Below are 14,131 nucleotides of genomic sequence, written 5' to 3' on the forward strand. Positions count from 1 at the left end.
AGTAGGTCTGTGTCTTCATTCCTGTCTTACCCCTAGGTTCTTCATGACATTTTTTCCTTAAATTCCATAATATGTGTTAGCATACGGTATTTGTCTTTCTCTTTCTGACTTACTTCACTCTGTATGACAGACTCTAGGTCTATCCACCTCATTACAAATAGCTCAATTTCGTTTCTTTTTATGGCTGAGTAATATTCCATTGTATATATGTGCCACATCTTCTTTATCCATTCATCCGATGATGGGCACTTAGATTGTTTCCATCTCTGGGCTATTGTAAATAGAGCTGCAATGAACATTTTGGTACATGGCTCTTTTTGAATTATGGTTTTCTCAGGGTATATGCCCAGTAGTGGGATTGCTGGGTCAAGGACAGTAACTTTAAATTGAATAAGTTTTTGTTTTTTACTTCATGGTCCTTATTTTTCTTTTGCATCATTGTTTGCAGCTAGAATGTAGACTGTCGTTTGGGATGAACTAATATGGCTTACCTGATCTCTTAGTTTTCTGAGAACAGGAAACCTTATTCCAATAATTTAGCCAACCAAATAACTAAGAATGTTCTGTTAATCTTTTTAGACTCCTCGGACCCCAGAATGAAATGGTCACACTCTTCTGTTACATTGTAAAGATAATTAAATGGCCATTTCCTTGAATAGTTCCACAAGACCTTATAAAAATAAGCCCCATGTACTGTTGTAGCTTTTTTTTTTGTTTTTGTTTTTTTTTTTTTTGTTGTTGTAGCTTTTAAAGTTTTTGGAATTTTAAGTTTAATGACAACTTTGGTATAACTGCTAACAGGTTTATTGTGAAACTCTTGCTAATAACTTTTTTATTATAAGTATCTCAAAAACATACACTGCGTTAGTTGAAACAATATTATGTTGTTTTATCTTTGATTTGATTGCTCTATACTTTAATTGGTCTACCTGCACACACATAGTTTCATAGTATTTGTGGCGGGAAAAGAAAGTCTGTTTTCACAGTTTATCTGTTTCTCCTTTACTCTTGGTTTTCTCTTCTACTGCCTTGCCAGCTACCCCACCATGCTACTTCTGCACGATATTTCTGTATGTCTGGTCTACGCTACAGTAGGCTCGACTATAAGCCTATACCGTCATCATATAATCCTAGAAGTTAAATTTTACAAACACACACACATATACATACATAAAGAACCTAGAAAACAAAGTGCAGCCTGATTCTTAGCTATCTTTTTTTTTTTGCGGTACGCAGGCCTCTCACTGTTGTGGCCTCTCCTGTTGCGGAGCACAGGCTCCAGACGCGTAGGCTCAGAGGCCATGGCTCACGGGCCCAGCCGCTCTGCGGCATGTGGGATCCTCCCGGAGAGGGGCACGAACCCGTGTCCCCTGCATCGGCAGGCGGACTCTCAACCACTGCGCCACCAGGGATAGCTATCTTTTTTTAAAACCTGTTTTCTTGTGAAGTATAACACACACAAAGTGTAACACAGAAAGATGCACAGACATAAATATACAGCTCAATAAATGATCACAAAGCAAATATCCATGCAGAGATCACCCAGTTTAAGAAATAGAAAATTGTCTGCGCTCCAGAGAGCCCCTTTATACTCCCTTCCAACTCTTAGCCACCCCATCCAAAGGTAACCACCATTGTAACTTCTTACACTATAGGTCTGTTTTGCCTTTTATGATTTTCTTCATGCCTTTAAGATCTATAATGATGTCCCTTTTTTCATTCCTGATACTGGCAAAGTGCCTTTTCTCTCCTCAGTAAATCTCATTAGAGGTCAATTCTTTTTATTAGTCTTTTCAAAGAACCAACTCTTGGCCTGGTTATACTTCTCTGCCTTAACAGTTCTCTGATGCTTTCAAATAGATGATTTTAAAAATATTGTCCCCTAGTTTACTTGTCCTCAGTGGGAGGAGGGTTTGTCTGAAATTACCTAGTTCACCTATAAATAGAAGTAAAATTCCTCTTAAGATGTCTGTTTGAAATTGAGACAGTATAGAAAAGGCACTGGCTTGGGACTTAGATGCCTTTCATTTAATATTCACATATTAACTGAGCAACTGTTGTATCCTATATGTTGTGCTACATGCTGGGGTCACTGTGATGAATAAGATAGAGTCTTTGCACTTAACGGTGACTGAAGTGCCGTGGAGGAGGTAAGCAGTTTAGGTACATTGTTTTAATACACTCTTTAATAATGTAATTTTAATTTTTATGTAATTTTAATTTTTAATTTTAATTTGAAATGTAATACATAATTTAATAATGTAAGAGAATACATACAGGAGGGCCCTAATCCTGGTTGATCAGGAAAACCCTCTTTATGACCAAATCATAAAGGACCTACTTTGGTATTGAGAATGGATAGAAAGGGATAGCAAAATCAGGGGAGGGGGTGGTGCAAATAGTGTAGTTAATAGATTTTTACAATAGTATAGACTTAGAAGAGCAGTAAGGGCAATGGAAATGGAATCTGATATATTTAGGAGGCAAAATAGAACTTGATTGTAGAAAATGAAAGAGAAAGAAGGAATAACTGACTAGGTGTGCCATTTTCTGAGGTAGGGAACATATAAGCAACAGATTTAGGAGGAAAGTTGAGGAGTTCAGTTTCAGATTTCTTTGGTTTAAAAGAAGATGGGAGAAACCAGAAGGTAGCATGTGATTGAATTTAACAGGGCCGAGGAAAGAGAATCCATGTAATACAGGATGGAGCTGATGTAATGAGACCTGTGGGTTGGGGGTGGGGGGGGTAATAATCCTGAGCACTTAGTTGGAAGGAGGGACAAGAGAGAATGGGGGACAGACTTAGAGGGACAGAATAGGTGTGGATGCAGAGATGCTGTGTGTATGGCATGTGGTGTGGCAGGATGTTGAGGGATTTTCTGTCAGAAGACTTCTCTATTATTTAAAGTAGTAAGCTTGGTCATCTAATGAGAAATGATGGAGCAAGGGTTAGAGAGATTTGGGTAGCGTGGAGAATGCTTGAAATAGCTGCTCTGGAGAATGGAAGAGTGGGAAGAGCAGAAACTAAGATTTTCCTGAACGCTAGGCAGCAGTGAAGGCCCAGTTGAGACCAGAGGTAGTACATTTGTAGCAACATCAAAATGTGAGATATAGTCTTTTTTCTACAGCCCAATTGTAGGAAGTGTAGGCTTGTGGACTCATCAGGTTCTGGCTTGTAAAATAAACAAAACAGTAGAAAAAGGAGTTGAAAATACTAACAAAGCAGTGGTTCAAGTGATTTGGGGCTTCATGAGGTAGATGAAAGTGAAAGTGGAAAGGGATTGGTTAGGTTGACGGAAAGTGCAGGGGAGGAGACTGAAGGTCTCAGTATGGTCCAAGGAATGTCTGAGTGAAAGCTGCAAGGTGACATTTGGTTTTTGTAACTTCTATATATTTTTTTTTTTTTTGGCTGCGCCAGGTCTTAGTTGTGGCATGTGGGCTTCTTAGTTGTGGCATGTGGGCTTCTTAGTTGTGGCGGCATGTGGACTCTCAGTTGCAGCATGCATACGGGATCTAGTTCCCCTACCCGGGATCGGACCCGGGATCGAACCCAGGCCCCCTGCATTGGGAGCGTGGAGTCTTACCCTGTTGACCACCAGGGAAGTCCCTAGATTTTGTTTCTAAATGCAAATTAAAACATGTATTTTTGTAGCATTGTGTAAACAGTACAAACCATACAAAGAAAAATTTACTTCTACCCACTCTGGCCAGTTTTAATAGTTTGATGTATATCTTTTCATAAATGAAAAGGTTGAAGATTTTTTTTTTTTTTACAGAAATGAAATCATACTTAGTATATTTCCCTTCCTGTAACATATATATACCATCAAGTCATTACATAGACTGTAACTCACTTTTAGTAGATGCATAAAGTTTGTAATATGCATATACAGTAATTTATTTAACAGGTGTTTTATTGGTGAACATTTAAAGTTGATCCTAGTTTTGTGAGTAGAAAAAGCACTGCAGAAAATACCTTTATACATATTCTTTATGTATAATGCTTTTATTTCTGCAAAAGAAATTCCTGAAAGTTGCATAACTTGGTCAAAGACTCTGTGTGTTTTTAAAACTTGTATTTGAAGCATAACTTACATTAAGAAAAGTATCTTGGTAAGCTTTCACAGAGTAAACACGTGCAAGTATCTGCGTATGTCAAGAAATAGAACACTGCCAGCACCCTCAGAAATCCCTCTCGGGCCTCCTGCCAGTCACGACCTCTGCCTCCAACAATTCAAAACAAGACAAAAAAGACAAAGTTTAAATTAAAAAAAAAATTCATAATCTCTGATGAGATTGCTTTCACTTTTACCTGTTTTAGATCTTTATGTAAGTAGACTCAAACAGTGCTCTGTTGGATGCATCATCTCTGTGAATATTATAATCACCTAGCACCAGCAAGAATATTTCTTTATTGGTGTACTAGTGCCAATGAGGCCAAAGTACAGAATTCCATTTAGGAAAGGACTTGGAGTAGAGAAGAAGACTCGGTTGAAGTCATAGCTGAGCGATAGGGAATGATTCAAGTGTCCTTAAGTCAACCCTCATGAGGGACAGAGGGTGGTAAAGCAGTGCTTCCTAAGGAGAGCTTTTTTTTTTTTTTTTAAGTGAAGGTATAATTTACATACAGCAAAATTCACTCCTTTTGGCAGACATTTCTTTGAACACAGAGTCATGTAACCACCACCACAATCGAGATATAAACTACTTCCATTTTTCCAAAACCTCCCTTGTGCTTTGCTGTAGTTAATAACCCTGGTGACCACTGCTCTGTTTTGTTGTCACTTTAGTTTTGCCTTTGAGGGAGGGTTTTTCAAAGAGCTTAGAGCAGTAATTGATTGGAAAGAGCCTTGATATAAAGTAGGAGAGAATAAGCAAGCACAGGACCCTTTGAGAAGGCTTGGAAGCAGCATTCTAGAGGGACAGCCAAATTTCAGTTCAGCGAGGGAGGGGATGCTTACCTTCAAACAGGGTTCCAGAGAGCACAGTGGAGAAGTTTGGAGGAAAGGGTAACTGTAGGCGGCCACCGACTATGTGACCTCTCCTCTGTGTTTACTGTTTATCAGTAACAAGAACCATTCCCCTTATTGAAATTTCCCTTTTTTTTTTTTTTTTTTTTTTTGGTGACAACACCTCTCTCATTTTTCTATTACCTCTGATCATTTTTTTCCCAGTGACTCTTGTTTTCTCTGCTTGATGCACAAGTATTTCTTGAGGCTTCTGTTCGGGCTTCATTTCTTACTCTGAGTATGAGTTAGCCCATTCACTCTTAGGTTGCATCTCCTTTTTCTAAGCCAGTGCTTCCTAATCTTTATCTCTGGCACAGACTCTTTGCTGGCAAGAATTTTTTTTTTTTTCTGGCAAGAATAATTTTTAAAAATAGTTAAAAAAAAAACGCAAAACTATCTGCTTAAAAAACGAGGGAAAGGGACTTCCCTGGCGGTCCACTGGTTAAGACTTCGCCTTCCAATGCAGGGGATGCGGTTTCCATCCCTGCTTGGGGAGCTAAGATCCCACATGCCTCAAGGCCAAAACACCAAAACATAGAACAGAAGCGGTATTGTAACAAATTCATTAAAGGCTTTAAAACTGGTCCACATCAAAAGAAATCTTAAAAAAAAAAAAAAAAAGCGAGCGAAAGACACTTCTTAATGGAAGGTATCAAGATACCCCCAAAACCTGTGGAAAAGCTACTAAAATTGCTAAAATTAGAAAGACTGACAATACCAAGTATTGACCGTTGACAATACCAAGGATTATAGAACAACTAGAGCTCTTGTATATACCTGCTTGCGGGAGTGTAATTGGTACAACCACTTCAGAAAAATGTTAGTTTCTACAGATTTTTCAAAGATTTAGCTTTATCTCTATCTCTGTATAATCTGATGATCTAGCAGTTTTACTTCTGGGTATAGACTCAAGAGAAATTAGTTCTTTTTTCGTTTTTGACTGTGCCACACAGCATGTGGGATCTTAGTTCCCAGACCAGGGATGGAACCCACGCCCCCTGCAGTGGAAGCGTGGAGTCTTAACCACTGGACCGCCGGGGAAGTCCCAAGAGAAATTAGTTCTTCTTTTTAAAATTAATTAATTAATTAATTTTTGGCTGTGTTGGGTCTGCATTGCTATGCATGGACTTTCTCTAATTGTGGTGAGCGGGGGCTACTCTTCGCTGCATTGCGTGGGCTTCTCATTGTGGTGGCTTCTCTTGTTGTGGAGCACAGGCTCTAGGAGTGCGGGCTTCAGTAGTTGTGGCTTGTGGGCTCAGTAGTTGTGGTGCACGGGCTTAGTTACTCCACTTGTGGGATCTTCCTGGACCAGGGCTCGAACCTGTGTCCCCTGCATTGGCAGGTGGATTCTTAACCAGTGCACCACCAGGGAAGTCCGAGAAATTAGTTCTTATGTGTACCTTGCTATGTTATGTGCACGAATTGTTTCAGCAACTTTATTTATAGTAGCTAAAAAATGGAAACAACCCAAATGTTCATGAACAGTAATTTGGGTGATACAACACTGTAAATCAACTGTACGCCAATAAAGTAAAACAAAAAACAACCAAAAAAAGCCCCCAGTAAACTGGGCAAGTAAATTGTGGCATAGTACCACAACAAAATACTGAACATCAGTGAAAAAGAACTGTGATTCACAAATTATGTGGATAAATGTCACAGACAATGTTAAGTGACAGAAGTCAGACACAGAAGAGTACATGCAGCCTGCGAAAGTGATAGGCTGTAAAAGTTAGAGTAGTAGTTAGATAGGTGAGGCATGGATATCGACTGGGTAGAGGCCCAAGGGAGCTCTTGGGGTTCTTCAGATGTTTCACATCTTGATCTGGATGGAGGTTCCACAGGTTTATACATACATAAAAATTCATTAAGCTGGACATACTTAAAATTTGTGCACTTGCCTGTGTAAGTTATATCTCAGTTTTTTAAAAAAGTGATGGGTTTAGGGCTTCCCTGGTGGCGCAGTGGTTGAGAGTCCGCCTGCCGATGCAGGGGACACGGGTTCGTGCCCCAGTCCGGGAAGATCCCACATGCCGCGGAGCGGCTGGGCCCGTGAGCCATGGCCGCTGAGCCTGCGCGTCCGGAGCCTCTGCTCCGCAACGGGAGAGGCCACAACAGTGAGAGGCCTGCGTACCGCAAAAAAAAAAAAAAAAAAAAAAAAGTGATAGGTTTTCCAATTACATAAAACCATCCTTTTTCTCTGACCAGTTTTTTGTCAGTCATCTCCAGCTTATTTTTGGCCCTTTGCACTTTTTATTACCGTTACCTCTCAGAATATTCATTCTTACAGGCAATTATAGATGTTGGTAATATTTAAATATATGTCTCACCAAAGTTCTAGCCCCGGCCATTTCTTAGTTATCAATAAATTATATGTTCCTGTCAGCGCTTAGAACTCTTTCATTGCATACTTTGATCTGTCCTTAGGGCTGGGCTCTTTCTAGTTCATGTTTCACCCAGCGTCTGGCGTATTTGTGACAACTTTATCCCCACCCCGCCCCAATTCTTTGTAATTCTTTATCAAGTTCTCCTCAAAGTGTAGACCACAAACGTTATTTCTGGTCCACAAAGGGGTAAGCCTATATCAGAATGTAAATCAAGTATATCACTAAGTACAAGGGTCTGCAACCCCTGAGCCGCGGACCGGTACTGGTCCACGGCCTGTTAGGAACCGGGCCGCACGACAGGAGGCGAGCGAGCGGAGCCTCATCTGCTTCTCCCCGTCGCTCGCATTACCGCCTGGACCATCGCCCCGCCCCGTCCGTGGAAAAACTGTCTTCCACGAAACCGGTCCCTGGTGCCAGAAAGGTTGGGGACCGCTGACTAAGTACTGCTTTTTTTTTTTTTTTTTAAAGGCTTCCTTGACAAGGAAGCAGCACATTGATTTATAGTCTGGTGTAAACTTGTCGTGTTGGAGACCAACACTTCAGGTAAACTGGTTTATGCCACGCGAGCTCATAATTGTATCAGATATACAGTATATTGATGGGGAGGTAAAGAGGGTGAGTGGCAGGGGTTATAGTGCCAGTGAGTGTGGTTTTTTGTTATTTTTGACCTTCTGGCCTCTGAATTCCTGTTTTATGTTTCCGGAATTCCTTTATGATATTGGTGAGAACCAGAATCGGCTTGTAACTGTAGCCAGGTAGGTTCGTCCAAGCAAATGCCGCCAGTATGGACAGCAACTCAGGAGCCAGTGGGACAGGAAAGTGGGAACTGGTAGATTCTGTTCTGTCAGGGGTGGCAGTAACAGTTGCAGTGGTGTCTTCCAAGACCAGTTCTGCGGCAGTTTTGGATGTCTTTCCTGGCTGTGTAGCCTATAAGTTTCTTCTAAGATTGTTGTCTACTGGGTGTCTTTCCATAAATATATTTTCTACTTATGTCAGCCACAGTAGGTTTTTGTTGCTTCCAAGGTAGAACCCTGACTGGAAAAGAAATACTTAAAAAAATTAAAAAAATTGTACCATTAGTTTATTTAAAGGTGATCACAAGTAAATTTTTTTCTTTTTTTTTTAATTTGTTTTATTTATTTTGGCTGTGTCGGGTCTTAGTTGAAAATTTTTTTCCTTAAGTAAACTTATACACACAAAGGTTTAAGATGTAGACTAAACTTACTTTGTGAGATGTGTTGTAGACAATAAAGATTCTAAATAATAATTATTTCACTTTAGTATTTACATTTTAACATTTCAGTGTGCTTTATGGACCATGTGCTACTATGTATGCCTGAAGTACTTGAAATGCAAATTTGGAGAGACTTTGCCATCTAAATGCTTGGCTGGATTAAACGCCTAATTAGGATGGTTTTTCAACAGGTTGGAAGCATGCAATCGGTGAGTGCTTGAAATTGTTTTTTAAAATCCAGACATTGAGAATTTTTTCTGAGAAAAATGAATCTTATGTATGGCCAACTTATGTAGTATTTAATTTGCTTACTATTTAAATCATGGAAGTGAATCTTTACCCAGTATCCTAAGTAAGGGATGGGTTGGCTACATCGAAAACTTAACCAATATTCATGTGACTGGTAAAAGCAATGCATTTGTTATTAGTGAGGAAAAGGCTTAAATGTATATAGAAATCATTGAATAAAATATGTTTGACTAATGCTTGACAACTCTGAATGTTGTAGAACTGTTAATATTGAATGCTCTTATAATGTGGTTTATCACACAGCTGTTTAAAAGGTAAGTCATGTCTCCTAAAATATAACAACTGTAGATACAAAGGAAAAAATTAGTGTAATATTGTTATTCTGTGCCAAAGATGTTCGGATCTTGACATTTTTAAAAGTATTTTCTACTAATACATAATTTTTTTTTTCAGATCCAGTGTAAAGTTATTAGAGCAATACTTGTGCCAAGCATATTTTGTGGAATATTTGTTTCTCATTTTCACATTCAGTGTCATTGGTGACATGGAATTACATTGTATTCATTAAAGATATAGGCAGGTTACATAATTTGAATATGGGTATACTTTTTAATGCACTACTTTTACTTTTTTGTTTTTATTTTGTCTCTTTGAATCTTGCTAAGAGAAGGTTGAACGTTTTGTTGCCCCAGTCCCACAAAGTTCCATCTATTTTCTTTGGAGATAAAAAGCAAAGAACCAAATAACATTTACCCCGCCCCCCCTCCCGCTTTTTTTTAAAGATTTTTTTTTTTTTTTTTTGCGGTACGTGGGCCTCTCACTGTTGTGGCCTCTCCCGTTGTGGAGCACAGGCTCCGGACGCGCAGGCTCAGCGGCCATGGCTCACGGGCCCAGCCGCTCCGTGGCATGTGGGATCCTCCTGGACCGGGGCGTGAACCCATGTCCCCTGCATCGGCAGGCGGACTCTCAACCACTGCGCCACCAGGGAAGCCCCTAAAGATTCTTTTTGATGTGGATCATTTTTAAAGTCTTTATTGAATTTGTTACAATACTGCTTCTATTTTATGTTTTGGTTTTTTGGCCGCGAGGCGTGTGGGATCTTATCTCCCCGACTGGGGATTGAACCCGCACCCCTTGCATTGGAAGAGAAAGTCTTAACCACTGGATTGCCAGAGAAGTCCCTACCCTTTTTTATATTTACATAATTTTGAGTATTATCTTTCGGATAAACAATAGGAAAATGGTTTGTAAAGTTAATACTTTCATCTTTTTCAGTTACATCTTCTCATGTTTTGAACTTCACTTAATGCAGTATACCACCTTTCTCAATTGTTACTTACCATCATTTGGCTGCATAGGGTAGGTTAACATTTCAGTACTGACAGCAAAAGAATTTCTTTTCAGAAAGTTAGGAAGCTTTTGTTGCTAATGATTCCCCAAAAGTGAAACTTTACAGCTTATGATTCGTATTTATTTGCAATTTTAGTAGGAAGTGTAGTTGAGTGGAAAGATTGTAGGTCTTGGATTCAAACAAACCTGGGTATGAAATTTATCTCTGCCAGTTACTTTCTTCATCTACAAATTACAGGTAGGAAGAACTACTCCTGCACAATGAACCTGTGGATTTACACGGCAGTGTATGTAAAAGACCTATCACAGTGGCCTGTATGTAGTGTAGGTACATTCAATGACGGTTAATTTCCTACTGTTTTGCTCTGTCATCCCCCTGCCCCCGCCCCAAGTCAGGCAATGTGACCAGTGCTGATTGAGGCCAAAGTGCAGAATTTTGTTTCAGGAATAGATAACACACTTTATTTAGCTTAGTTTACTTATTTAGCTTTGTTCATTTTGAGCTGTAACATGGGTGCCTTTCATCAAAGAATGGACCAGGTAAGAGAGCATTAACTTGCTCCCAATATTATAATCACAACTGATTTCTACCAATAGATGGAAAGATCATTTTTTTATGTAACATATAATCATCACCTTTAATCAGTTAACTGAAAATCTATATAAAAATAAATTTTCTCCTAACATTAAACAATTTGACCCTTTGGAGTTATTTTCTATCTTAGTTTCTGGGATCTTTTAGCTTGCTGCTGAAGAGTAATCTGAATATAAAAAAAAACTTTTTAGTTCCATCTTTCAATGATAAATACATATTTCTCACTGCTTTGATATATAAATGAACTTGGTACTATATTTGAATGTATTCAAGAGCAGAAAATGTCTTCATTCTTTGCATATTTTATCTGCTTTAAAAAGAAATTGCAGGTTTTGAGATCTGCGTTTTGTTTTTGCCATTAGGCCCAGCTGGTGATGATTAGCTCTTTGCATTTTACCGTACACATCAGCACCATCATAATAGCTATCACTGATCGGCTTACTATGCCCAGTCTTTTACATGTATTTTGTGTGTTCACTAGGACAACACTTTTTTTTTTTTAACAGATGAGGAACCTGAGGTTCAGAGTGTTTAACTGACTTGTGCAAAGTTACCTGACTAATAAGTGGCAGAGCTGTAATATGAACCCAATTTTGATTCCAAAATCTTCTTTTTAGTGTACTTTGCTACCTCTTATAATAGAAGGGGAAGAAGACAGTATTTATTAAAGTCGTGTTATACTTAAATACCTTAACTCAGTTTTTTAAAAAAATTATTTATTTTACTTATTTTGGGCTGCGTTTGGTCTTCATTGCTGCGCATGGGCCTTCTCTAGTTGCAGCGAGCGGGGGCTACTCTTCGTTGTAGTGCACGGGCCTCTCGTTGCAGTGGCCTCTCGTTGCGGAGCACGGGCTCTAGGCGCGTGGACCTCAGTAGTTGTGGCATGTGGGCTCAGCAGTTGTGGCTTGCTCAGTAGTTGTGGCGCACGGGCTTAGTTGCTCTGAGGCATGTGGGATCCTCCTGGACCAGGGCTCGAACCCGCGTCCCCTGCATTGGCAGGCGGACTCCTAACCACTGCACCACCAGGGAAGCCCCTCCCTTAACTCATTTAAGGCTCATAGGCTTATGAGGTAGATACTGTTCCCGTTTTATAGATGAGGAAAGGGAAACATAGAGGGATCAATAATTTGCCAGCTTTATACAGACAATAAATTGTAGAGCCTGCTTTTAAAACCAGGCCTATATGCTGCCGTGGTCTCTATGTTTTCTCTTCACTGCATTCCATTTGGCCTCAACATTTGTTTGAATTTAAAACTATATACAGTTGACCCTTGAATAGTGTGGGTTTCCACTGCTTGCATCCACTTAGATGCAGATTTTTTTCCGTAGTAAGTACTGTAGTACATGATACATGGTTGGTTGAATCCGCAGATGTGAAACCCTGGATACAGGAGGGCCAACTGTAAAGTTATATGTGGATTTTGTTGGGAAAGTGGGGGCAGTGTTTGGTGTCCCTAACCTGAGCATTGTTCAGGGGTCAGCTGTATTCACATTTGTCCAAACTTTCTCCTCATTCTATTATTACTATATTTATGCCCTTAAGTAAAAATGGTTTTAAACTAGAGAAAGCAAGCTATGAAACTAATGTGATTCTGGTTCATCTCAGTATTTTATGTTGAAAAGTTACAGCAAATATCTAATTTGTATTAGGAATATATTTCCAGTAATACTTAAGAATTGCAACCTTGTTTTCCTCTTCTGTTTTGGAGGAAGAATGTGAATGTGGCTAGGAGTTTAGATAAGGAAGAAGAGAACTGACGGAAGGGTTGTCTTCAGTTGGGGATTTCAAAATTGTTATAGAATTTCATCTTCCTATCTCCACCCCCTTCTCCCCAACACATACTTTTTATTTTCCTCTGGTTCCCTTGGAATTAAGAATTTATACTTTGTTGGGTCCTAGACTCCCTAAAAATTTGATTAATGGTATGGACCTTCTTCCTAGAAAAATGTTGTATATGTACATAATTTTGTGTATAATTTCAGGGATATGCGAAATTATATATCAGAATAAGAACCTTGGGTTAATATTACATAGTTTTTTTGAGAAAAATACATTTGATTAGAATTAAGTTTATATTTTTTCTTGCTAAATGGTGACTCTCAGATAGAAATATAGATTTAACTAGTCTCTAAGAAATGAATCACCACCGTATAAAGCTTGAGTGCAGTCATCATGGTGAGACAGATGACATTTTCAGATTCCAGCCTCACATTTCAGCACTTCGACAATAGCTTTTCACATTGTTAACAAAGAACAAATTGCTCTCCTGGTGTCATCCTCCTCCTTGCTGTCATCACTTACAAACTCTGTTGCCAGATGCTATGGACTGTCATTACTAGACTCAGACATGCAAACATGCATGCCCCACACAGATTCATTATTACATTATTTATCAGTACTTATAAATAAAGCAAAGCAGTTTTTTTGTTTAATAATAATAAATAGGGCTTCCCTGGTGGCGCAGTGGTTGAGAATCCGCCTGCCGATGCAGGGGACACGGGTTCGAGCCCTGGTCCGGGAGGATCCCACCTGCCGCGGAGCAACTAAGCCCGTGCGCCACAACTACTGAGCCTGCTCTCTAGAGCTCGTTAGCCACAACTACTGAAGCCCGCGCGCCTAGAGCCCGTGCTCTGCAACAAGAGAAGCCACTGCAGTGAGAAGCCTGCACACCGCAACGAAGACACAACACAGCCAAAAATAAATTAATTTAAAAAAATTACTCTTACTTAATTTTTTCTTAATGGAATTGAATGCTTGTTTTTTTTTATAAATGTATTTTACTTATTTTTGGCTACGTTGGGTCTTTGTTGCTGCGCGCGGGTTTTCTCTAGTTGGGCTGAGCGGGGGCTACTCTTCGTTGCGGTGCACGGGCTTCTCATTGCGGTGGCTTCTCTTGTTGTGGAGCACGGGCTCTAGGTATGTGGGCTTCAGTAGTTGTGGCACACGGGCTCAGTAGTTGTGGCTCACGGGCTCTAGAGCGCAGGTTTAGTAGTTGTGGCGCACGGGCTTAGTTGCTCCGTGGCATGTGGGATCTTCCCGCACCAGGGCTCGAACCCATGACTCCTGCTTTGGCAGGAGGATTCTTAACCACTGCATCACCAGGGAAGCCCAATTCTTATTTCTTAATGAAATCGAATTGTCTAGTAATGACAGTTTTCTCCCTGCCCTCTCTCTTAGATCTGAAAAGATATTACTGACAGTTCATCTTTAGAGGAAGCCTTTCCTTCTCCAAACAAGTGTACTGACAAGACATAGTTCAGCCACCAGTTAGGGTAGGAGATGCACTTGGGCCGTACAGCCTCCCAA

The 14,131-nt window shown here is 39.8% G+C and overlaps 1 protein-coding gene across 2 annotated transcripts in view; it reads left to right on the forward strand.

The window, feature by feature from the left end:
- MTFR1 (mitochondrial fission regulator 1) overlaps positions 1-14,131 on the forward strand; it is a 67,187-nt gene that overhangs the window by 4,534 nt on the left and 48,522 nt on the right. Inside the window, exon 2 of one of the 2 annotated variants that reach the window (XM_059994710.1) lies at positions 8,700-8,839. In XM_059994710.1, coding sequence (XP_059850693.1) covers positions 8,777-8,839 — 63 coding nt within the window. In that variant the 5' untranslated portion in view covers positions 8,700-8,776. Of the gene's footprint in view, positions 1-8,699; positions 8,840-9,870; positions 10,770-14,131 lie in introns of those variants that run through there. The other variant, XM_059994711.1, reaches the window with a different exon arrangement.

Source organism: Delphinus delphis, chromosome 17, assembly GCF_949987515.2.
Source record: "Delphinus delphis chromosome 17, mDelDel1.2, whole genome shotgun sequence".
NCBI lineage: Eukaryota > Metazoa > Chordata > Mammalia > Artiodactyla > Delphinidae > Delphinus > Delphinus delphis.